Here is a 24640-nt window from a genome sequence, read left to right as displayed (position 1 = left end):
GGTCCATGGTTCTTTGCAACGGAGTTTCCGTGTGGGTGGGTGGCTTGTGCAGCATCATCAGCATTGAGGGGTTCTCTGATCGGGACACTAGGCTTTCAGTCCTGATACACTGCACAACCTGCATTCTGACCTCGTGCTTTAACAGACCCCTTACATATTTACAGGGAAGGCAACAGATCAGGAGCGTGGAGAAGGTCAAGCGTAATGGGGCTGGGACACAGCCTTAATTGAAGGGGAAGCTAAACACATACAGGAGAAAGGCACAGAAGCATACGTTCATCAGCTGTGATGAAGTCAGGTTGAGAAGGTCTCTCTGGGCATAAACAACAGCTTCTGATCACCCCTCCTTTCCGTTTTGATGTCCGTATTTCCATCGCACACTTGTGAAGCCCAGCGGGACTTTCCACCCCCCACATTAAAGGGGGTTGCATAAGCTGTTGTACTTCTCAAACCAGGAAATGGGCTCAGTCAGCCTGGGTTAGAGCCTGATGACAAGGTGAGTTGCCCCTTGCATGGAGGCAACAGAGTAGATGGGCTTACCCTCACTCCAAACCTGCGCTCAAGGAAATAAGAGTAGATCACAACAACAACACAGTATCAGAAAAAGTATTTGTTTTATTATTACCTTTAGCCTGGAGAGGGGGTGGGGGGTTGTGGTAGAGGGAAGGTTTCTCATTATAACACTTACGGGAGTTTAAATACCATAAATCTCAAGTTTATTCCCCTCATTGATCATCTCAGGGAGAGGGGTTTGAGGGGCAAGGTCTCAATTAATGTCTATTCCTGCTCAAGCCTCAGCTTCAGGAAGCGCACCAATAGTTCAGGGTTGGGATGTAACGAACATATAAAATAAATCCTTTTTTTTTGTTTTTTTCCCATAGCTCTCTGCAATAACAGAGGCCGGGTATTCTAAAAACCTAGTGTCACAAAAAGACAGCAGCTACATTGCTGACCAAGACAGGACAGGACACGAGGTCTCTGCAGTCCAGCAGTTAAGTACACAGGAAACCAACGTCAATAACAGGCTGCAAACCCAAATATCATTAATTTTGCAGGTGGTCTGTCATTCCTTTTTTTGCAGTGAACAAAAATAAACGTGTTAAGGACCCATGAGCGATTGAGGCTCCGTCTCTCGACCGCCACCTGCCCCCCTGCCTCGTCAGACGAGGAGGTTGTGGTGGTGGTGGGGGGGGGTGCGACAACGCGGTGGGGCCCTTGGTGCGACAGGCAACGTCAAGAGCCGAGGGTCGATCGTCAAGGCTGTGCTCCGGCGGGGACGGGGACAGGTGGTCCCAAGGTGTTGGGTGAAGACATGACTGGCGATCCGGCAAGTGGGCCCAAGGGCTGAGACATGGGCATCGAGATTATACCTGCAGGGGTAACAGAAGGCAACAGAAAAAGACAGCCAGGTTAGGGGTGGGAGTCCCAGTACAGCTACCCCAACATGAAGACACCGAGTACCTCAGAGTTGTCAGAACCTGGTTGTGCGGCCCTGCCAACATAATTAACATTTACACTAAACAGACAAGACAGAAACAGGGCTTCCAAGCCACACGAGCTGAAAAGCGGCAGCCATGCCTCACCTCGCAGCCCCCTCGCCTCGCAGCCCCCTCGCCTCGCAGCCCCCTCGCCTCGCAGCCCCCTCGCCTCGCAGCCCCCTCGCCTCGCCCTCGCCTCGCAGCCCCCTCGCCTCGCAGCCCCCTCGCCTCGCAGCCCCCTCGCCTCGCAGCCCCCTCGCCTCGCAGCCCCCTCGCCTCGCAGCCCCCTCGCCTCGCAGCCCCCTCGCCTCGCAGCCCCCTCGCATCGCCCTCGCCTCGCAGCCCCCTCGCCGCGCCGCCCCCTCGCCTCCCAGCGCCCTCGCCTCGCAGCCCCCTCGCCTCGCAACCCCCTCGCCTCGCAGCCCCCGCCTCGCAGCCCCCTCGCCTCGCAGCGCCCTCGCCTCACAGCGCCACGGTGACATTAGTATAACTAGCGAGGGGGCCGCAGTGAAATTGTATAATTAGCGAGGGGACCGTGGTGACACTAGTACAACTAGCGAGGAGACTGTGGTGACACTAGTATAACTAGCGAGGGAACTGTGGTGACACTAGTATAACTAGCGAGGGAACTGTGGTGACACTAGTACAACTAGCGAGGGGACTGTGGTGACACTAGTATAACTAGCGAGGGGACTGTGGTGACACTAGTATAACTAGTGAGGGGCTGCGGTGACACTATTACAACCAGCGAGGGGGCCTGGGTGACACTAATAAAACTAGTGAGGGGGCCACGGTGACACTAGTATAATTAGTGAGGGGGATGCAGTGATACTAGTATAACAAGCGAGTGGGCCAGGGTGTCACTCGTATAACTAGCAAGCGAGCCACGGTGACACTTGTACAACTAGCGAGGGAGCCACGGTGACACTAGTAAAACTAATAATGGGCCACGTGCCACTAGTACAAGTAACGAGGGGGCCGAGGTAACACTAGGAGAACTAGTGAGAGGGCCGAGGTGTCACTAATATAACTAGCGCAGGGACAAAGGTGACACTAGTACAACTAGCAAGGAGGCTGGGGTGACATAAGTATAACAGGTGAGGGGACAACGGTGGCACTAGTATAACTAGCAAGTTTTAGAGACACTGATATAACTAGTGAGGGGGCACAGTGACACTATTATAACGAATGAGGGTCACAGTGATACTAGTATAACTAGCAAGGGGGCTGCAGTGACACTAGTATAACTAATGAGGGGGCTGCAGTGACACTAGTATAACTAGCGAGAGGGTCATGGTGACACTAGTATAACTAGCAAGGGGGCTGCAATGACACTAGTATAACTAGCGAGTGGGTCATGGTGACACTAGTATAACTAGTGAGGGGGCCGCAGTGACACTAGTATAACTAGCAAGCGGGCTGCGGTGACACTAGTATAACTAGCGAGTGGGTCACGGTGACACTAGTATAACTAGCGAGCGGGTCGCGGTGACACGAGTATAACAAGCGAGTGGGTCACGGTGACACTAGTATAACTAGCGAGCAGCCGCGGTGACACTAGTATAACTAGCAAGCGGGCCGCGGTGACGCTAGTATAACTAGCAAGGGGGCTGCAGAGACACTATTATAACTAGCAAGTGGGGCCGCAGTGACGCTAGTATAACTTGTGAAGGGGCTATGGTGACACGAGTATAACTAGCGAGGGGGCTGCAGTGACACTAGTATAACTAGCGAGGGGACCGCAGTGACACTAGTATAACTAGCGAGGGCGTCGCGGTGACATGACTATAACAAGCGAGTGGGTCACGGTAACACTAGTATAACTAGCGAGCGGGCCACGGTGACACTAGTATAACTAGCGAGCGGTCCACACTGACACTAGTATAACAAGCGACGGGGTCGCGGTAACACTAGTATTACTAGCGAGTGGGTCACGGTGACACTAATATAACTAGCGAGTGGGTCGCGGTGACACGAGTATAACAAGCGAGTGGGTCACGGTGACACTAGTATAACTAGCGAGCGGCCGCGGTGACACTAGTATAACTAGCAAGCGGGCCGCGGTGACGCTAGTATAACTAGCAAGGGGGCCACAGTGACACTAGTATAACTAGCAAGGGGGCCACGGCGACACTAGTATAACTTGTGAAGGGGCTATGGTGACACGAGTATAACTAGCGAGGGGGCTGCAGTGACACTAGTATAACTAGCGAGCGGCTGCGGCAACACTAGTATAACTAGCAAGCGGGCTGCGGTGACACTAGTATAACTAGCGAGCGGTCCACACTGACACTAGTATAACAAGCGACGGGGTCGCAGTGACACTAGTATACCTAGCGAGTGGGTCACGGTGACACTAGTATAACTAGCGAGTGGGTCACGGTGACACTAGTATAACAAGCGAGTGGGTCACGGTGACACTAGTATAACTAGCGAGCGGGCCACACTGACACGAGTATAACTAGCGAGGGGGTTGCAGTGACACTAGTATAACTAGCGAGCAGGCTGCGGTGACACTAGTATAACTAGCGAGTGGGTCGCAGTGACACTAGTATAACTAGCGAGTGGGTCACGGTGACAATAGTATAACAAGCAAGTGGGTCATGTTGACACTAGTATAACTAGCGAGCGGGCCACACTGACACTAGTATAACTAGCAAGGGGGCTGCGGTGACACTAGTATAACTAGCGAGGGAGCTGCGGTGACACTAGTATAAGTAGCGAGTGTGTCACGGTGACACTAGTATAACTAGCGAGTGGGTCACGGTGACACTAGTATAACAAGCGAGTGGGTCATGGTGACACTAGTATAACAAGCGAGGGGGCTGCGGTGACACTAGTATAACAAGCGAGTGGGACACACTGACACTAGTATAACTGCGGCTGCGGTGACACTAGTAAAACTAGCGAGGGGACCATGGTGACACTAGTATAACTAGCGAGTGGGTTACGGTGACACTAGTATAACTAGCGAGTGGGTCACGGTGACGCTAGTATAACTAGCGAGGGGGCCACGGTGACACTAGTATAACTAGCAAGGGGGCTGCAGTGACACTAGTATAACAAGCGAGTGGGTCATGGTGACACTAGTTTAACAAGCGAGTGGGTCACGGTGACACTAGTATAACTAGCGAGTGGGTCACGGTGACACTAGTATGACAAGCGAGTGGGTCACGGTGACACTAGTATAACTAGCGAGTGGGTCACGGTGACACTATTATAACTAGCGAGCGGGTCGCTGTGACACGAGTATAACAAGCGAGTGGGTCACGGTGACACTAGTATAACTAGCGAGGGACCATGGTGACACTAGTCTAACAAGCGAGGGGGCTGCGGTGAAACTAGTATAACAAGCAAGTGGGTCACGGTGACACTAGTATAACTAGCGAACGGGTCACGGTGACACTTGTATAACTAGAGAGTGGGTCACGCCGACACTAGTGTAACAAGCGAGTGGGTCACGGTGACACTAGTATAACAAGCGAGTGGGTCACGGTGTAACTAGTATAACTAGCGAGGGGACCATGGTGACACTAGCATAACTAGCAAAGTGGCCGCGGTGACACTAGTATAACTAGCGAATGGATCACAGTCACTAGTATAAATAGCGAGGGGGCCACGGTGACACAAGTATAATTAGCGAAGGGGCCGCGGTGACACTAGTATAACTAGCAAGCGGGCCGCGGTGACGCTAGTATAACTAGCAAGGGGGCCACAGTGACACTAGTATAACTAGCAAGGGGGCCACGGCGACACTAGTATAACTTGTGAAGGGGCTATGGTGACACGAGTATAACTAGCGAGGGGGCTGCAGTGACACTAGTATAACTAGCGAGCGGCTGCGGCAACACTAGTATAACTAGCAAGCGGGCTGCGGTGACACTAGTATAACTAGCGAGCGGTCCACACTGACACTAGTATAACAAGCGACGGGGTCGCAGTGACACTAGTATACCTAGCGAGTGGGTCACGGTGACACTAGTATAACTAGCGAGTGGGTCACGGTGACACTAGTATAACAAGGGAGTGGGTCACGGTGACACTAGTATAACTAGCGAGCGGGCCACACTGACACTAGTATAACTAGCGAGGGGGTTGCAGTGACACTAGTATAACTAGCGAGCAGGCTGCGGTGACACTAGTATAACTAGCGAGTGGGTCGCAGTGACACTAGTATAACTAGCGAGTGGGTCACGGTGACAATAGTATAACAAGCAAGTGGGTCATGGTGACACTAGTATAACTAGCGAGCGGGCCACACTGACACTAGTATAACTAGCAAGGGGGCTGCGGTGACACTAGTATAACTAGCGAGGGAGCTGCGGTGACACTAGTATAAGTAGCGAGTGTGTCACGGTGACACTAGTATAACTAGCGAGTGGGTCACGGTGACACTAGTATAACAAGCGAGTGGGTCATGGTGACACTAGTATAACAAGCGAGGGGGCTGCGGTGACACTAGTATAACTAGCGAGTGGGACACACTGACACTAGTATAACTGCGGCTGCGGTGACACTAGTAAAACTAGCGAGGGGACCATGGTGACACTAGTATAACTAGCGAGTGGGTTACGGTGACACTAGTATAACTAGCGAGTGGGTCACGGTGACGCTAGTATAACTAGCGAGGGGGCCACGGTGACACTAGTATAACTAGCAAGGGGGCTGCAGTGACACTAGTATAACAAGCGAGTGGGTCATGGTGACACTAGTTTAACAAGCGAGTGGGTCACGGTGACACTAGTATAACTAGCGAGTGGGTCACGGTGACACTAGTATGACAAGCGAGTGGGTCACGGTGACACTAGTATAACTAGCGAGTGGGTCACGGTGACACTAGTATAACTAGCGAGCGGGTCGCTGTGACACGAGTATAACAAGCGAGTGGGTCACGGTGACACTAGTATAACTAGCGAGGGACCATGGTGACACTAGTCTAACAAGCGAGGGGGCTGCGGTGAAACTAGTATAACAAGCAAGTGGGTCACGGTGACACTAGTATAACTAGCGAACGGGTCACGGTGACACTTGTATAACTAGAGAGTGGGTCACGCCGACACTAGTGTAACAAGCGAGTGGGTCACGGTGACACTAGTATAACAAGCGAGTGGGTCACGGTGTAACTAGTATAACTAGCGAGGGGACCATGGTGACACTAGCATAACTAGCAAAGTGGCCGCGGTGACACTAGTATAACTAGCGAATGGATCACAGTCACTAGTATAAATAGCGAGGGGGCCACGGTGACACAAGTATAATTAGCGAAGGGGCCGCGGTGACACTAGCATAGCAAGCGAGTGGGTCACGGTGACACTAGTATAACTAGCGAGCAGGCTGCGGTGACACTAGTATAACTAGCGAGTGGGTCACGGTGACACTCGTGTAACAAGCGAGTGGGTCACGGTGACACTAGTATAACAAGCGAGTGGGTCACGGTGACACTAGTATAACTAGCAAGGGGACCATGGTGACACTAGCATAACTAGCAAAGTGGCCGTGGTGACACTAGTATAACTAGCGAAGGGATCACAGTCACTAGTATAACCAGCAAGGGGGCCACGGTGACACTAGTTTAACAAGCGAGCAGGCTGCGGTGACACTAGTATAACTAGCGAGCAGGCTGCGGTGACACTAGTATAACTAGCGCGAGGTCCACACTGACACTAGTATAACAAGCGAGTGGGTCACGGTGACACGAGTATAACAAGTGAGTGGGTCACGGTGACACTAGTATAACTAGCGAGCGGTCCACACTGACACTAATATAACAAGCGAGTGGCTCACGGTGACACTAGTATAACTAGCGAGTGGGTCACGGTGACACTAGTATAACAAGCGAGTGGGTCATGGTGACACTAGTATAACAAGCGAAGGGGTCGCGGTGACACTAGCATAACTAGCGAGTGGGTCACGGTGACACTAGTATAACAAGCGAGCGGTCCACATTGACACTAGTATAACTAGCGAGCAGGCTGCGGTGACACTAGTATAACTAGCGAGCAGGCTGTGGTGACACTAGTATAACTAGCGAAGGGATCACAGTCACTAGTATAACCAGCGAGGGGGCCACGGTGACACTAGTATAATTAGCGAGGGGGCCGCGGTGGCACTAGTATAACTAGCGAGCAGGCTGCGGTGACACTAGTATAACTAGCGAGCGGTCCACACTGACACTGGTATAACAAGCGAGTGGGTCATGGTGACACTAGTATAACTAGCGAGCGGGCCACACTGACACTAGTATAACAAGCGAGTGGGTCATGGTGACACTAGTATAACTAGCGAGCGGGCCACACTGACACTAGTATAACAAGCGAGCGGGCCATACTGACACTAGTATAACAAGCGAGTGGGTCACGGTGACACTAATATAACTAGCGAGCAGTCTGCGGTGACACTAGTATAACTAGCGAGTGGGTCACGGTGACACTAGTATAACTAGCGAGTGGGCCATGGTGACACTAGTATAACAAGCGAGGGGGCTGCGGTGACACTAGTATAACTAGCGAGCGGGACACACTGACACTAGTGTAACTAGCGAGCAGGCTGCAGTGACACTAGTATAACTAGCAAGGGGACCATGGTGACACTAGTATAACTAGCAAGCAGGCTGCGGTGACACTAGTATAACAAGCGAGCGGGCCACACTGACACTAGTATAACTAGCGAGCAGGCTGCGGTGACACTAGTATAACTAGCGAGGGAACCATGGTGACACTAGTATAACTAGCGAGCATGCTGCGGTGACACTAGTATAACTAGCGAGCGGGCCACACTGACACTAGTATAACAAGCGAGTGGGTCATGGTGACACTAGTATAACTAGTGAGTGGGTCACGGTGACACTAGTATAACTAGCGAGTGGGTCATGGTGACACTAGTATAACAAGCGAGTGGGTCACGGTGACACTAGTATTACTAGGGAGTGGGCCACGGTGACACTAATATAACAAGCGAGCGGGCCACATTGACACTAGTATAACTAGCGAGGGGGCCGCGGTGACACTAGTATAACTAGCGAGGGGACCATGGTGACACTAGTATAACTAGCGAGCAGGCTGCGGTGACACTAGTATAACTAGCGAGTGGGTCACGGTGACACTAGTATAACTAGCGAGTGGGCCACGTTGACACTAGTATAACTAGCGAGCGGGCCACGGTGACACTAGTATAACTAGCGAGTGGGTCACGGTGACACTAGTATAACAAGCGAGTGGGCCACGGTGACGCTAGTATAACTAGCGAGCAGGCTGCGGTGACACTAGTGTAACAAGCGAGTGGGTCACGGTGACACTAGTATAACTAGCAAGGGGGCTGCGGTGACACTAGTATAACTAGCGAGCAGGCTGCGGTGACACTAGTATAACTAGCGAGCGGGTCACGGTGACACTAGTATAACTAGCAAGGGGGCTGCGGTGACACTAGTATAACTAGCGAGTGGGCCACGTTGACACTAGTATAACTAGCAAGGGGACCATGTTGACACTAGCATAACTAGCAACGTGGCCACGGTGACACTAGTATAACTAGCGAGGGGGCCACAGTGACACTAGTACAACTAGCGAAGGGATCACGGTAACACTAGCATAACTAGCAAAGAGGCCGCGATGACACTAGTATAACTAGCGAGGGGGATTGTATAACAGAATTATTCCAGTGCAGCGGCTACCCTTTGCAACAGCTCTGAATGAGCATTTTACCTGGAGCCACTCTCCTGCCTTCTCCCGTGACCCGACAGATTGTTTCTTTTTAAATAATCAGCTCATTCCTCTCTTGAAAGCCTCAATTGAACTTGCCTCCGCACACTCATAGTTCATATAATTTACAGTGCAGGAGTCCGTTCAGCCCATCGAGTCTGCACTGGCCTTTGGAAAGAGCTCGGTGCAGTCCAGATGCTAACCACTCGCTGTGTAAAATGTCTTTTTTCCCCTCATATCACTTTTGCTTCTTTTACCTTAAATCTGCGGCCACTTGTTCTCGATCTTTCCATCAATGGGAACACTTCTCCCATTTACCCTGTCCAAACCCCTCATGATTTTGAACACTTCGATTACATTTTTTAAAAATCCGTTCTTGGTATGTGGGCATCACTGCCTGGACCAACATTTGTTGCCCATCCCAAACTGCCCCTTGAACTGAGTGGTTGCTCGGCGCGGGGGAGGGGGGGCAGTTTAAAAAAAAAATTTTTATTCAAATTTTCCAACAACAAATTTTCTCCCAACAATAAAGTAAACAAGGTGTAGAAATAAACAGAAAGAAAAATCCCCCCCAAAACAAAGCAATAAATTAATAAGAACAATACAAAAAAGAAGAAAATAGCGAACATACTGTCGCAAGAACAAACCCCCTTAACGGATCCCAAACCCACCTCCCCTTACCCCCCCCACCCACCCTACCCTCCTCCCTCCACACTACCCTCCCCCCGTACCCTACCCCCCTACCCTACCCTACCCTACCCCCCTACCCTACTCTCCCCCCCCCTACCCTACCTCCCTACCCTACCCTACCCCCCTTACCCTACCATACTCCCCCCCCCCCCCCCCCCCCCCCCTACCCTACCCCCCTGTGCCCGGAACAGTACAGAGTATTGCAGCTGAGGTCTATCTGCTATTTTAATCAAGCTCAATATAACCTCCTTGCTCATGCACTCTATGACTTTATTAATAAAGTGTACGATTCTGTCTGCTTTAACTACTCCCACACCCTGTCCTGCCACCTTCAATCATTTATCCACATTTACACCCAGGTCCCTCTGCTCCTTCATTTCATATTGGCCGGAACTCTCCGTTCCCGCCAGTCGTGCATCCCCGCCTATAAGTTTCCCGGCGGTGTGGGGTGGCTCCAGCGGAGAGTCCCATTGGGCCATGTTCTGCCTAAAAATGCATCACTTCTCAGCCCTCCACATAGAACTTCATCTGCCACCTATCTGCCCACTCCACCAGCTTGTCTGTGTCCTTTTGAAGTTCTACACTGTCCTCCTCACAGTTAACAATGTTTCCAAGTTTTGTTTCATTCTCAAATTTTGAAACTGTTCCCGGTATGCCAAGATCTAGCTCATCAATATATATCAGGAATAGCATGGGTCCCAGGACCGACCCCGAAGGAACATTTCTACAACCTTTCCTCGAGCCCAAAAAACATCCATTAACTCTGTTTCGTGTCACTCAGCCAATTTTGTACCCATGTTGCCACTGATCACTTTATTCCATGAGCTATAACTTTTCTCACAAGTCTGTTGTGTAGCACTGTATCCAAAGTCTTTTGGAAGTCCATGTGCATCACATCAACTACATTTCCCTCAACGACCCTCTGTTACCTCTTTGAAAAATTCTAATTAGTTAATCATGATTTTCCGTTACAAATCCATGCTGATATTGCTTCTCGGCCTTTTGACTAAGATTGAGCGTGAGGTTAGGTGTAATGCCTGGATCTGGTATGTCTTTCTTGTGGGCATCATGAATTGGATTCAAAGAACAAAGAAAAGTACAGCACAGGAACAGGCCCTTCGGCCCTCCAAGCCTGTGCCGACCATGCTGCCCGTCTAAACTAAAATCTTCTACACTTCCTGGGTCCGTATCCCTCTATTCCCATCCTATTCATGTATTTGTCAAGATGCCCCTTAAATGTCACTATCGTCCCTGCTTCCACCACCTCCTCCGGCAGCGGCTTTCAGGCACCCACTACCCTCTGTCTAAAAAAACTTGCCTCGTACATCTCCTCTAAACCTATGCCCCCTAGTAATTGACCCCTCTGCCCTGGGGAAAAGCCTCTGACTATCCACCTCATAATTTTGTAGACCTCTATCAGGTCACCCCTCAACCTCCGTTGTTCCAGTGAGAACAAACCAAGTTTATTCAACCGCTCCTCATAGCTAATGCCCTCCATACCAGGCAACATCCTGGTAAATCTCTTCTGCATCCTCTCTAAAGCCTCCACATCCAATCTGTTTTTTGGAGCAGGCAAGGAGCTGGATTACCTGTCCACTCTGAGCTTTGGCTTTGTAACTCTGAGAAAGGAATAAAATTAAAAATCTAAAAATTTAAAAAAAAATCCAAGCTGGCTTTCCTTAATTAACCCGCATTTGTCTATGTGAGTGTTCATTCTGACCCAAAATGAGGTCCCAGGTTCGATCCTGGCTCTGGGTCACTGTCTGTGTGGAATTTGCACATTCTCCCCCTGTCTGCGTGGGTTTCACCCCCACAACTCAAAGCTGTGCAGGCTAGGTGGATTGGCCACGTTAAATTGCCCCTTAATTGGAAAAAATGAATTGGGTAATCTAAATTTATTTTTTAAAATTCTGACCCAAATTATAATTTTGAGAAGTTTGCCAACCAAAGTTAAACTAACTGGTCTGTAGTCCCGAAAGACTTGCTGTTAGGTGAATTGGACATTCTGAATTCTCCCTCTGTGTACCCGAACAGGCGCCAGAATGTGGCGACTAGGGGCTTTTCACAGTAACTTCATTGAAGTGTTAATGTAAGCCTACTTGTGACGCTAATAAAGATTATTAATATAGTTGCTGGGCTTATCCTTAATCTGTTATAATCAGAACATTGTACATCCACGTGACAACCTGGATGCATAACTCACCAGTTTTAATTATCACACTCCGTGCATTCACATACATACAGTGTACCTGTTTTAGACTTTATTACTTTCGCCCTTCCTCTGATCCCACCTTTCAATTTACTATTGTCTACTTCAGTTCTATCCCAATATTTTGTGCATTTTGATATTCCTCTCCTGATATTTTCTCACAGTTCCCATACCCCTGTCGAGTTAGCTTCAACCCTCCCCAGTAGCACAGGCAGAACTCACAAGGAACAATTAAACCTAATAAGAGGGTTGTGGTGATCCTGGTAAAACTATTGAGACGGTCATGCAGAGAAGGAAGTAAATTTGAGGAAATAATTTTAAGAAATATATTGTTCTACACGATAATTAACCGCAGTCCTTTGAAGGCTGTTGGACTGCGACACAGCTCCTGTATCTTGAATACCTGCCTGCCCGGGTGAGGGAGGAAAGACCAAGGCCAGAGTTCCAGAAAGTTCTCTGGGATGTTTTAGTCCCTTAAAGATGATAGACAATAAGTTGTTACACAGAGCAGATCGTCAGAAAACTATGAAGATTATTCAAGAAAGTGTGGGGGCGGAAGCATCAGTCACCGGAATTTGTCATTAGTGACAGATTGACCGACCTTTGAGTAAACTTGAACTGGGCAGATACAGACAATGATTTGCAAGAGCCAAGTCATGTTTCCCGAACATAGGAAGACTTTTTGAGGAAGTTTTGATGGGAGTAAATAGGGAAAACGAACATTTTTGTTATTGTGATCTGGAACTCACTGCCTGAAAGGGAAGTGGAAGCAAATTAAATAATACATTTTAAAAGGGAATTGGAGAAATACTTGAAGGAGAAGTATTTGCAGGCTTCTGGAGAGTGGGATTAATTGAATAGCCGAATAACCACCTTCTATGTCATTCCATGTATCAGTTGATGGCTACTTGGGATCAGGAATTGCAGTAACAGAGAGAGAGGGGGAGGGGCGATAGAGGGTGGAGTAGCAAATAGGTGGTGATGCCATTGAGGCGATACCCGTATGAGGTGTACAATCAATGAGGGGAGATTTTGGCCTGAGCGAGACAGAGAACGAGTGAGTTTATTTAGGAATCTGGTTCAAAGTGGGAATTCAACTAATAAAGGGACAGGAGAGTGTTACTGCAAGTGAGGCAGGTGAGGGGATTTAGAAGGCAGGAGTACTGGAGCCTCGGCCTTACAAACAGCACTGAAGCTTTTTCAGCTTGTTTGGATGGGAGTGGGGGCTGCAGGGTGGATGGACTGACTGATCATGGCGCTGTGATACAGGAAGACATTCAAGTGGAGGGAGCAGGTAAGAATATAGCCGTAGTGGGAGAGTGACACTGTTCTCTGCAGCAAAGAACACAAGTTCAGACAGCTATTTGCCTGTTCAGTGCCAGGATTCAGGACACCTTCTCAGGGCTGGAGAGGAACATTCAGAGGGAAGGGAAGGATCCCGTTGTCTCGGTCCATGAAGGTACAAATGACACAGGCGAAACAAAAAAGGAGGTTCTGCTTGGTCAGCATAAGATCTGAGGCATCAAATTAAGGAGGTGATAATCTCAGATCATAGAATTTACAGTGCAGGAGGCCATTCGGCCCATCGAGTCTGAACCGGCTCCTGGAAAGAGCACCCTTCCCAAGGTTAACACCTCCACCCTATCCCCATAACCCAGTAACCCCACCCAACACGAAGGGCAATTTTGGACACGAAGGGCAATTTATCATGTCCAATCCACCTAACTTGCACATCTTTGGACTGTGGGAGGAAACCGGAGCACCCGGAGGAAACCCACGCACACACGGGGAGGATGTGCAGACTCCGCACAGACAGTGACCCAAGCCGGAATCGAACCTGGGACCCTGGAGCTGTGAAGCGATTGTGCTAGCCACAATGCTACCGTGCTACCCTGACCTGAACCATGTGCAAATTGGAACAGGACCAATTATATTAGAGAGATGAATAAGTGCCTCAAAGACTGGTGCGGGAGAAGCGGGTTTTGGTTTGTGGGCACGGATACCAGTTACTCAGGAAAGTGGGATCTTTACCACTGGGACGGTCGAACCCAAGCTGTGCTGGGGCCAGTGTTCTTGTGAACCAAATAACTAAGGAAGTAGAGAGAGCTTTAAACTGAATAGTGGGGGCAATGTGGCAGATCAAAGAGTGGAATCAAGGTAAAAGAGAAACATATTACGATGGGCAATGAAAAACAGACCGTGACAGGGAGGACAGAGAGTACAAGTAGAGAAATCTAACAGTAAATCAATAGATGAGACTAGAGGTTGTATAAAGAATAAAATGATAAAAGTAAAAGCTCTGTATCTGAATTCACAAAGCACTTGAAACAAAACACATCAACCAGGAGCGCACACGGAATAAAATAAGTATGGTTAGATAATGGTCTTATAATCCGTGATTAGATTACGGAGACACGGCTGCAGGAGGACATGGATTGGGACCTAAATATTGACGGGTACAGGATATTTAGAAAGGGCAGGAATCAAGGAAAATGTGGAGGGGTGGCTCTGGTAGTTGTAGCATATTAGAGAGCAGTGAGCTAAGCACAGGAAACCAGGATGTGGAAACGGTTAGGGTAGAGATAATAGTAAAGGCCAGAAGTCACTTGTGGGAGCTGTGTACAGACCCCCTAACAGTGCCACATAGTAGGTCAGAGCGTAAAGGAAGTAATAAGTGGAGCTTGTCAGAAAGGTACAGCGATAATCGGGGGGGATATTTTAATTTACATACAGGCTGGAAAAGTCAGATGGCAAAGTTAGCCTAGTTCATAGAATGTTTTCAGGACAGTTTCGCGGAACAACATGTTCTGGAGCCAACCAGAGAGCAGTCCATACTAGGCCTGACATTGTGCAATGAAGTGGGAGTAATTAATGGTTGCATAGTGAAGGCACCCCCAGGTAGCAGCGACCATAACATGATTGAATTTGACATTCAGTTTGAGGGAGAGGAGAATGGTTCTGAGACTATGTTTTTAAACTTAAATAAGGGCAATTATGAGGGCATGAAAGCAGAGTTAGCCAAAGTGAACTAGCAAATTAGATTAAGAGATCGGTCAATAGAGATGCAATGGCAAACGTTTAAGGGGCTACTTCAGAATAAACAGAATAAATACATTGCAACGAGTTAAAAATTCCGGCGCCTGTTCGAGGAGGCTGGAATGGGAATTGAACCGTGTTGCTGGATAGTATCAAACATAAAGAAAAAGCAAATAATTGTGGAAAAAGACAGTTGGAAGGTCAGAAGATTGGACGGAATAGACGGAACTGCAAAGGATGACACGACGATTAATACGGAGGGAAAAAATTTGAGTCTGACAGATAGTCAGAAACATAAAAAGATAGTAAGAGTTTTTATAAGTACTTAAAGAAGAAAAGAGTTAACAAAGTTGGTGCTACAGAGAGTGAGTCTGAAGAATTGATAATGGCAAACAAGGATATGGCAGATGAATTGAACAGGTATTTTGCATCAGCCTTCACTATACAGGATACAAGTGACAGTCCAGAGGCAACTATAAACTAAGGAATGGAAGGGAGGGAGGAAGTAACATGGATGAGGGGGAACCAGGGGATGTACTGTACTTGGATTTTCAGAAGACATTTGATTAAAGTGCCACATGAAAGGTTATTGTGGAAAATAAAAGCTCATGTATGGGGGTAACCTATTGCCATGGATAGAAGATTGGCTGGCTAGCAGGAAGTAGAAAATAGATATAAATCGGTCTTTTTCAGGTTGGCAAGATGTAACTAGTCGTGTGCCACAGGGATCAGTGCTGGGGCCTCAACTTTTTAATTTATATAAATGACTCAAAGGAAGGGATTGAAGGGATGGTTTCCAAATTTGCTGATGAAATGAAGATAAAACCAGAGAGGAAGAAAAGTAAGTTCTGAAGAGGACATCAGGAGGCTCCAAAAAGATATAAATTGATTAACTGAGTGGGCTAAAGTTCAGGCAAATGGAATATAATGAGCGAAAATGTGAAATTGTCCATTTTGCCAGGAAGAATAAAAAAGCATATTATCGAAATGATAGAGTATAATAATAATCTTTATTAGTGTCACAAGTAGGCTTCCATTAAATGAAGTTACTGTGAGAATCCCCTAGTCGCCACACTCCGGCGCCTGTTCGAGTACGCTGTGGGAGAATTCAGAATGTCCAATTCACCAAACAAGCACGTCTTTCGGGATTTGTGGGAGGAAACCGCTCCTCATAGCTAATGCCCTCCAAACCAGGCAACATCCTGGTAAATCTCTTCTGCACCCTCTCTAAAGCCGCCACATCCTTCTGGTAGTGTGGCGACCAGAATTGAACACTATACTCCAAGTGTGGTCTAACTAAGGTTCTATACAGCTGCAACATGACTTGCCAATTCTTGTACTCAATGCCCCGCCCAATGAAGGCAAGCATGCCGTATGCCTTCTTGACTAACTTCTCCACCTGCGTTGCCCCTTTCAGTGACCTGTGGACCTGTACACCTAGATCTCTCTGATTGTCAATATTCTTGAGGGTTCGACCATTCACTGTATATTCCCTACCTGCATTAGACCTTCCAAAATGCATTACCTCACATTTATCCGGATTAAACTCCATCTGCCATCTCTCCGCCCAAGTCTCCAAACGATCTAAATCCTGCTGTATCCTCTGACAGTCCTCATCGCTATCTGCAATTCCACCAACCTTTGTGTCGTCTGCATACTAATCAGACCAGTTACATTTTCCTCCAAATCATTTATATATACTACGAACAGCAACGGTCCCAGCACTGATCCCTGCGGAACACCACTAGCCACAGCCCTCCAATCAGAAAAGCATCCTTCTATTGCTACTCTCTGTCTTCTATGACCGAGCCAGTTCTGTATCCATTTTGCCAACTCACCCTTGATCCCGTGTGACTTCACCTTTTGTACCAGTCTGCCATGAGGGACCTTGTCAAAGGCCTTACTGAAGTCCATATAGACAACATCCACTGCCCGACCTACATCAATCATCTTTGTGACCTCTTCGAAAAACTCTATCAAATTAGTGAGACACGACCTCCCCTTCACAAAACCATGCTGCCTCTCGCTAATACGTCCATTTGCTTCCAAATGGGAGTAGATCCTGTCTCGAAGAATTCTCTCCAGTAATTTCCCTACCACTGACGGAAGGCTCACCAGCCTGTAGTTCCCTGGATTATCCTTGCAACCCTTCTTAAACAAAGGAACAACATTGGCTATTCTCCAGACAGTGAGGATCCAAAGATTACTGTCAAGGCCTCAGCAATTTCCTCTCTAGCCTCCTTCAGTATTCTGGGGTAGATCCCACCAGGCCCTGGGGACTTATCTACCTCAATATTTTTCAAGACTCCCAACACCTCGACCTTTTGGATCTCAATGTGACCCAGCCTATCTTCACACCCTTCTCCAGACTCAACATCCACCAATTCCTTCTCTTTGGTGAATACTGATGCAAAGTATTCATTTAGTCCTCGCCCATTTCCTCTGGCTCCACACATAGATTCCCTCCCCTGTCCTTCAGTGGGCCACCCCTGGCTACCCTCTTGCTTTTTATGTACGTGTAAAAAGCCTTGGGACTTTCCTTAAACCTATTTGCCAATTACTTTTCGTGACCCCTATTACCCCTCCTGACTCCTTGCTTAAGTTCCTTCCTACTTTCCTTATATTCCACATAGGAGTCGTCTGTTCCCAGCCTTTTAGCCCTGACAAATGCCTCCTTTTTCTTTTTGACGAGGCCTACAATATATCTCGTTATCCAAGGTTCCCGAAATTTGACGTATTCATCCTTCTTCCGCACAGGAGCATGCCGGTCCTGAATTCCTTTCAAATGACATTTGAAAGCCTCCCACATGTCAGATGTTGATTTACCCTCAAACATCTGCCCCCAATCTAGGTTCTTCAGTTCCTGCCTAATATTGTTATAATTAGCCTTCCCCCAATTTAGCACATTCACCCTCGGATCACTCTTATCCTTGTCCACCAGCACTTTAAAACTTACTAAATTGTGGTCACTGTTCCCAAAATGCTCCCCTACTGAAACCTCTACCACCTCGCCGGGCTCATTCCCCAATACCAGGTTCAGTACAGCCCCTTCCCTAGTTTGACTATCTACATATTGTTTTAAGAAGCCCTCCTGGATGCTCCTTACAAACTCTGCCCCGTCCAAGCCCCTAGCACTAAGTGAGTCCCAGTCAATATTGGGGAAGTTGAAATCTCCCATCACAACAAACCTGTTGTTTTTACTCATTTCCAAAATCCGTCTACCTATCTGCTCCTCTATCTCCCGCTGGCTGTTGGGAGGTCTGTAATAAACCCCCAACATTGTGACTGCACCCTTCTTATTCCTGATCTCTACCCATATAGCCTCTCTGCCTCTGAGGTGTCCTCCCGTAGTACAGCTCTGATATTCTCCCTAACCAGTAGCGCAACTCCGCCACCCCTTTTACATCCCCCTCTATCCCGCCTGAAACATCTAAATCCTGGAACGTTTAGCTGCCAATCCTGTCCTTCCCTCAACCAGGTCTCTGTAATGGCAACAACATCATAGTTCCAAGTACTAATCTAACCTCTAAATTCATCTGCCTTACCCATAATACTTCTTGCATTAAAACATATACAATTTAGGCCACTAGATCTGCTGTTTTCAGCAACATCTCCCTGTCTGCTCTTCCTCAGAGCCACACTGGCCCTATTCCTTAGTTCTCCCTCAATGCTTTCACCTTCTGACCTATTGCTCCGTTACCCACCCTCCTGCCATACTAGTTTAAACCCTCCTGTGTGACAGTAGCAAACCTCGCGGCCAGGATTTTTATGGCTCTCCAGTTTAGATGCAACCCGTCCTTCTTATACAGGTCACACCTGCCCAAGAAGAGCTCCCAGTGGTCCAAATAACGGAAACCCTCCCTCCTACACCAGCTGTTTAGCCACATGTTCAGCTGCTCTATCTTCCTATTTCTAGCCTCACTGGCACGTGGCACAGGGACTAATCCCGAGATTACAGCCCTAGAGGTCCTGCCTTTTAACTTTCTGCCTAGCTCCCTGAACTCCTGCTGCAGGACCTCGTGCCCCTTCCTGCCTATGTCCTTAGTACCAATATGTACAATGACCTCTGCCTGTTTGCCCTCCCCCTTCAGGATGCCCGCTACCCGTTCTGAGACATCCCGGACCCTGGCACCAGGGAGGCAACATACCATCCTGGAGTCTCTTTCACGTCGACAGAAGCACCTATCTGTGCCCCTGACTAGAGTCCCCTATGACTATTTCTCTTCTGCGCTTTGACCCTCCTGCTGAACATCAGAGCCAGCCGTGGTGCCACTGCTCTGGCTGCTGCTGTTTTCCCCTGATAGGCTATCCCCCCCGACAGTATCCAAAGGGGTATACCTGTTCGAGAGGGGGACAACCATAGGGGATTCCTGCACTGACTGCCTGCCCCTTCTGGTGGTCACCCATCTCTCTGCCTGCACCTTGGGTGTGACCACATTTATATAACTGCTATCTATGACGCTTTCCGCCACCTGCATGCTCCTAAGTGCATCCAACTGCTGCTCCAACCGAACAATGCGGTCTGTGAGGAGCTCTAGTTGGGTGCACTTTCTGCAGATGAAGCCATCTGGGGCCTGCCAAATGTCACAGTCAGAGCACTGTACCCCTCTAATTGACATTGCGTTAATTAATTCGTAAATTAAATTAACATTTAAAAAATTGGATAGGTTGGGGTTGTTTGCTTTGGAATTGAGGTGGCCGGGAAGAGATTTAATAGAAGTATAAAGTTGGGAAGGATATAGATAGTGGATAGAAGAACCCATTCCATCAGTACAAGAGGTCAATAACCAGGGAGTAGAGGCTTAAAGTCACTGGTGGAAGGATTAGAGGGGAGTTGAGGAGCAATCGTTTCACTCGGGAGGGTGGTGAGGATTTGGAATTCATTGCCTTAAAGGGCAATAGTGTCAGAAAGCCTCATCACAGTTTTTTAAAACAACACTTCAATATGCACTCAGGTTGCAATAACCACTGTAGACCGAGAACTGGAAGCTGGGATTAGACTGGATAGCTCCTCCTTGGCTAGCACAAATAGAACGGGCTGACTGGCCTCCTTCTGCACTATAAATATTTCCAAGTCTCCCTCTTGGGTTAACCTGCTTACCTGACATCATACTGGCAGAGCTGACTGGGGTGCTACTGGAGGACATACTCGCCGTGGAACCCATTCGCACCTGATCTTTCACCACTGGATCTGTGGAGGAGAGCGTTCAAAGTTTAATATAAACACAATCACTTTCTGTCTACACAGGAACAGAAGGCTATTCAGCAGCTTCAAGCCTGACCCGCCGTTCAGTTAGATAATTGCCAATCTTCGTCTTAACCCTCAGTATCCCCTTGGTGAAGCAAAATCAATCTCACTTTTGACATTTTCAATTGACCTCCAGCCTCAACAGCTTTTGGGATTTCAGCTACACCTTGCTACAACAAAGGTGGACTGTTTTATATCTTTTTGGATTAGGAATTTTACACTATATGACCTTTAAAGCATGTTTTGTGTTGACTTTTGGTAAACAGAGTTACTGCTGGGTTGTGCTCGAATGGGAAATTACTGCTCGACTAGGTTAGGTACAAATGAGGATGTGGTGGGATGATTAGGGAGAACAGGCTTTATGGAACCAGGTTTCTATAGAGACAAAGGATAAGAAATTAGAACAATTTTAAATGATCGGGTCTATCTGTAGAATCAACAGTGGAGACAGAGAAATGAGTGAAATAGTGAGGCCACCTGCATTCTTCAGATTGTTTTGAGACTTGGACGCCCTGCAGCAGACACCACAAAGCACTGGACAAGTTAGGGCAGCTGAACCTCCAGATCCAGCAGCAGGAACGTCACTCCAACAGCAGCGCCCTCTCCCAGCGGAGAAAGCAGGATTAGGCTATTGAGTTGGATGATCAGCCATGGTGGTGATGAATGGCGGAGCAGGCTCGAAGGGCCAAATGGCCTCCTCCTGCTCCTATCTTCTAGGTATCTCTGTATCAGACTGACATGCCCAGCCTCGAGGCACGAATCACCCAAAACCAGCTCCTCTGGGAAGGATACAGAGCATGCCTGACATCAGACTCCCGAAGCAACCGCTTCACTCCATCGAGGTAGGAAACACCCGGGAACACAGCGGAAACACTTCAGGGATGTCCTTGCAGCATCCCTGAAGAGATCAAACACCCCCACTGACTCATGGGAGACAGACCTGGCTTGTACAGGCCCAAAGCGAGAGGGCTCATTCAGGAAGGTGCAGAGGCAAAGTCGAGGCACAAACCTCCAAACAACCCACCTACCCAACCCTTCAAACAGCACCAGCCACACTTGTGACAGCCTGTATATCGCACATTGGATCCATCAGCTGCCTCAGAACCCATCGAACCGGAGTGGAAGTAAATCATCCTCAATACCAAGGAACTGCCAAAGAGAAGACTGCATTACGGAAGACCGTTAAGTGCAAAGAACGATGTTAGCCTTAAGATGTCTGCATGCTAACATTGTTAATTAAAGGTCAGGCTATTGTTCCGACTCGGGTATAACAGCAAATGGTCTATTGGTTAACTTTTGAATTGACTGCTGGACCTTTACCAAACATGGCAGGAGAAATCCTAGAGATGGCAGCTACAGTGATAATTCATACAGACTCGAACTGTTCACTCTGTTTCTCTCTCCACAGAAGCTGCCAGACCTGCTGAGTTTTTCCAGCATTTAGTTTTTATTGAGGGTTCCTTGAGATCCGAGGCACAGTTTCACGATCTTACTGAAGAAGCAGAATACAAGGAAAGAGAAGTCAGTACATGTTGAACTTGCCCAAGCTACACTGGGAAGTAAAAACCACAGAGTCCATCAACTTCTACCTGTTAGATATAATCGCTGCTTAATACATTTCCTATCTATTTGGAATAGCTTTGTTGTCTGCCCACTTTTGACCAGTCCAAGAACATTTGTCCAAAGCCAATAGTGCTTCCAGAGCTGGTCACACACTTGGGAAAATAAAGACAACCGGAAAATGGATTTCAGCTTCAATCCAACTCAACCAGCCACATTGGACCATTCCCCAACCTGTCCCATCTCTCCAACCCTCCCAATATCACAGTCGGAACTGCGAGCCGCCAATCTCCCTACTGTGACACCGGTTAAAGGATAGTGAGGAAAGAATAGTATGATGAATGTAGAAATTGTTATATATTATATTTCATATTTGTGGCAGTAATGTTATTTACAACCCTGGTTTAAAATACATACAGGCAGCATGTCTACTAAAGCTGTAATTAAGGAGTCGTAAAAAATGAGGTCATGATTGATTTTAACCATTTACTTGTTGCCAGAGAGATGGCTAATGGGATATTGTTTTGATTGCTGGAGATTCTCCGGTGAGTAGATAATTTATGAGGGATTGTATTTAGTCCTAGCTAAGCAGCTGATGGGATATCTTAGTGGGATATAGATGATGTAATTAATGGGAGAAGCCAGGGCTGTCTGTAGTTTGCAGTTTTGCCAAATTCTGCTAGGTTGGCAGAAGGGTCTGACTTGACAGAAGGATTTTCAGGTTGTTTCTGAATAGGGTCTCTCTCTCTCTCTCTTCAAAGGTCAGCACAGATAAGCAAGTAGCCTATTTTGTTAACTTTATTTATAAGTGGCAGTGGAACTGCGTTGGCTTTCTTAATTGGAATTAGTGGCAAGTGTAGATAGTAAATTAAAGTTTTTAATTTTATTTAAGAACTGTTTAATTGTAAAGTTTTTTATTTAGTTCCTTATTATAGTTTCTATTTTTTTTTCCCACAACGGTTATGTAACTTAACATTGTGTTAATTTAAGTTGTTGTTAATATGTTGGGTTGTTCATTTAGGAGGGGCGAAGGTTCATGATTGTTGTCATTATTGTTATTGTTGGTATTTTAGTATGGTTTGATGTTGTTGTATAAATTCAAAGTTTTTCAATAAAAATTATTTTTTTAAAAAGTTTTTTATTTGATGTTAATGTGGTTAATTCTGTGTTTTAATTAAAGCTTGTTTTGACAAAAAAGATGCCTATTAGTCAGTGTTATCCACTCCTGGGATGAAGTATCCTTTCCTCTCAGTTTTAAAATTTTAAAAATTGTTTGGGGTTCACATCCGGGATCCTAACAAAAAGTGGGGGCTCTTTCTCAGGACCGTTGGCAGCACGGTAGCACAGTGGTTGGCACTGTGGCATCACAGCACCAGGGTTCCAGGTTCGATTCCCGGCTTGGTCACTATCTGTGCGGAGTCTGCATGTTCTCCCCGTGTCTGCGTGGGTTTCCTCCGGGTGCTCCGGTTTCCTCCCACAAATCCCGAAAGACGTGCTGTTAGGTAATTTGGACATTCTGAATTCTCCCTCTGTGTAACTGAACAGGCGTCAGAATGTGGTGACTGGGGGGTTTTCACAGTAACTTCATTGCAATGTAAGCCTACTTGTGACAATAAAGATTATTATTATTAAAAGTATAATTCTGATTTTGGCTTGGGATTATTGAATCTAAAGACAGAATGTGTGAGGGACTGATGCTTTCTTTCATTTGTTGAATTCTGTCAGTTTAAATAGAGAGTGATTTGCGAAATGGCTTTTTCAGTGGCTAAGAGGTTCCTGGGTGTTGAAGAGGTCACTCTGGGTGGTTTACAAAGGGTGGTGGTTAAAACAAAGCTTTTGGATTTAACAGAAATGCTCAGTTGACTTTACCTGCAGGGATGAGGAAAGTGGAGATAATTAAAACGAAAGCTCCGCATTTAAATTTGCCAGAGAAACAGGCTGAATTATTGGAATTAGCTCATATTCAATTGCAAACTTAACAATTAGAAATGCAGGAAAAGGAAAAAGAGAGCCCGGTAATGACAGAAGAAAAGGCAAGAAAGAGGGCAGGGAAAGGAAAACAGAGGCAAAGGCATGAGAAAATAGTGAAAGGCGAGATTTTAAACTTCACAAAATGAAACTGAAGGAGCGAGGGTTGGAAAAGCATTATCTCCTTAAAATGTTGGCGTTAAAGACAGTAATTAAGGATGTTCAGAGGAAGGAGTAACTCTTCACATTCCAAAGCCGACTGGGGATATGTTTAAATATATTCAAGCACTGCCATGGTTTGATGAGAAAGATGTGAAAGCTATTTTAATCTCATTAGAGAAAGTAGCTAAACAATTGAAGTGGCCAAAAATTATGTGGGTATTGATGGTTCAAAAGGTTTGTGTGATGAATGTAATAAATTAGTGCATGTGTATATAGTATTTTATATCTGTTGCAATAATATTATTAAATCATTTAGGTTAGGGTATCTCGACTCCGTGGCTGCAAACAGTGCAATTAAGATGTCGTAAAAGTTAGATCATAATTCATTCCAACCATGTATGTGTTTACTTAATGGACATTTCTTTATGGAAAGATGATTCCCTGAATGGTAAATAATTTGAGATCTGGGGTGGGATTCTCTGTCTCGCCAGCTGGCCAATGGAGTTTCCCATTGTGGGCAGCCCCATACCGTCGGGATATCCCCGAGCTGTCGGTGAAACGGCAAATCCCGACAGCAGAGAATCCAGCCCAT

At 47.2% G+C, this 24640-nt stretch overlaps 1 protein-coding gene across 1 annotated transcript in view; it reads right to left on the bottom strand.

The window, feature by feature from the left end:
- Positions 1-598: 598 nt before the first annotated feature.
- The window catches only part of zgc:86598 (STKc_CK2_alpha domain-containing protein), a 70156-nt gene continuing 46114 nt past the window's right edge, over positions 599-24640 (bottom strand). Inside the window, exons 11-12 of the mRNA XM_038798704.1 lie at positions 20212-20301; positions 599-1370 (exon numbers count right to left, since the gene is read on the bottom strand). Coding sequence (XP_038654632.1) covers positions 1255-1370; positions 20212-20301 — 206 coding nt within the window. The 3' untranslated portion in view covers positions 599-1254. The remainder of the gene's footprint in view (positions 1371-20211; positions 20302-24640) is intronic.

Source organism: Scyliorhinus canicula, chromosome 5, assembly GCF_902713615.1.
Source record: "Scyliorhinus canicula chromosome 5, sScyCan1.1, whole genome shotgun sequence".
Lineage (NCBI taxonomy): Eukaryota > Metazoa > Chordata > Chondrichthyes > Carcharhiniformes > Scyliorhinidae > Scyliorhinus > Scyliorhinus canicula.
This window is presented reverse-complemented; position numbering and strand designations above follow the sequence as displayed.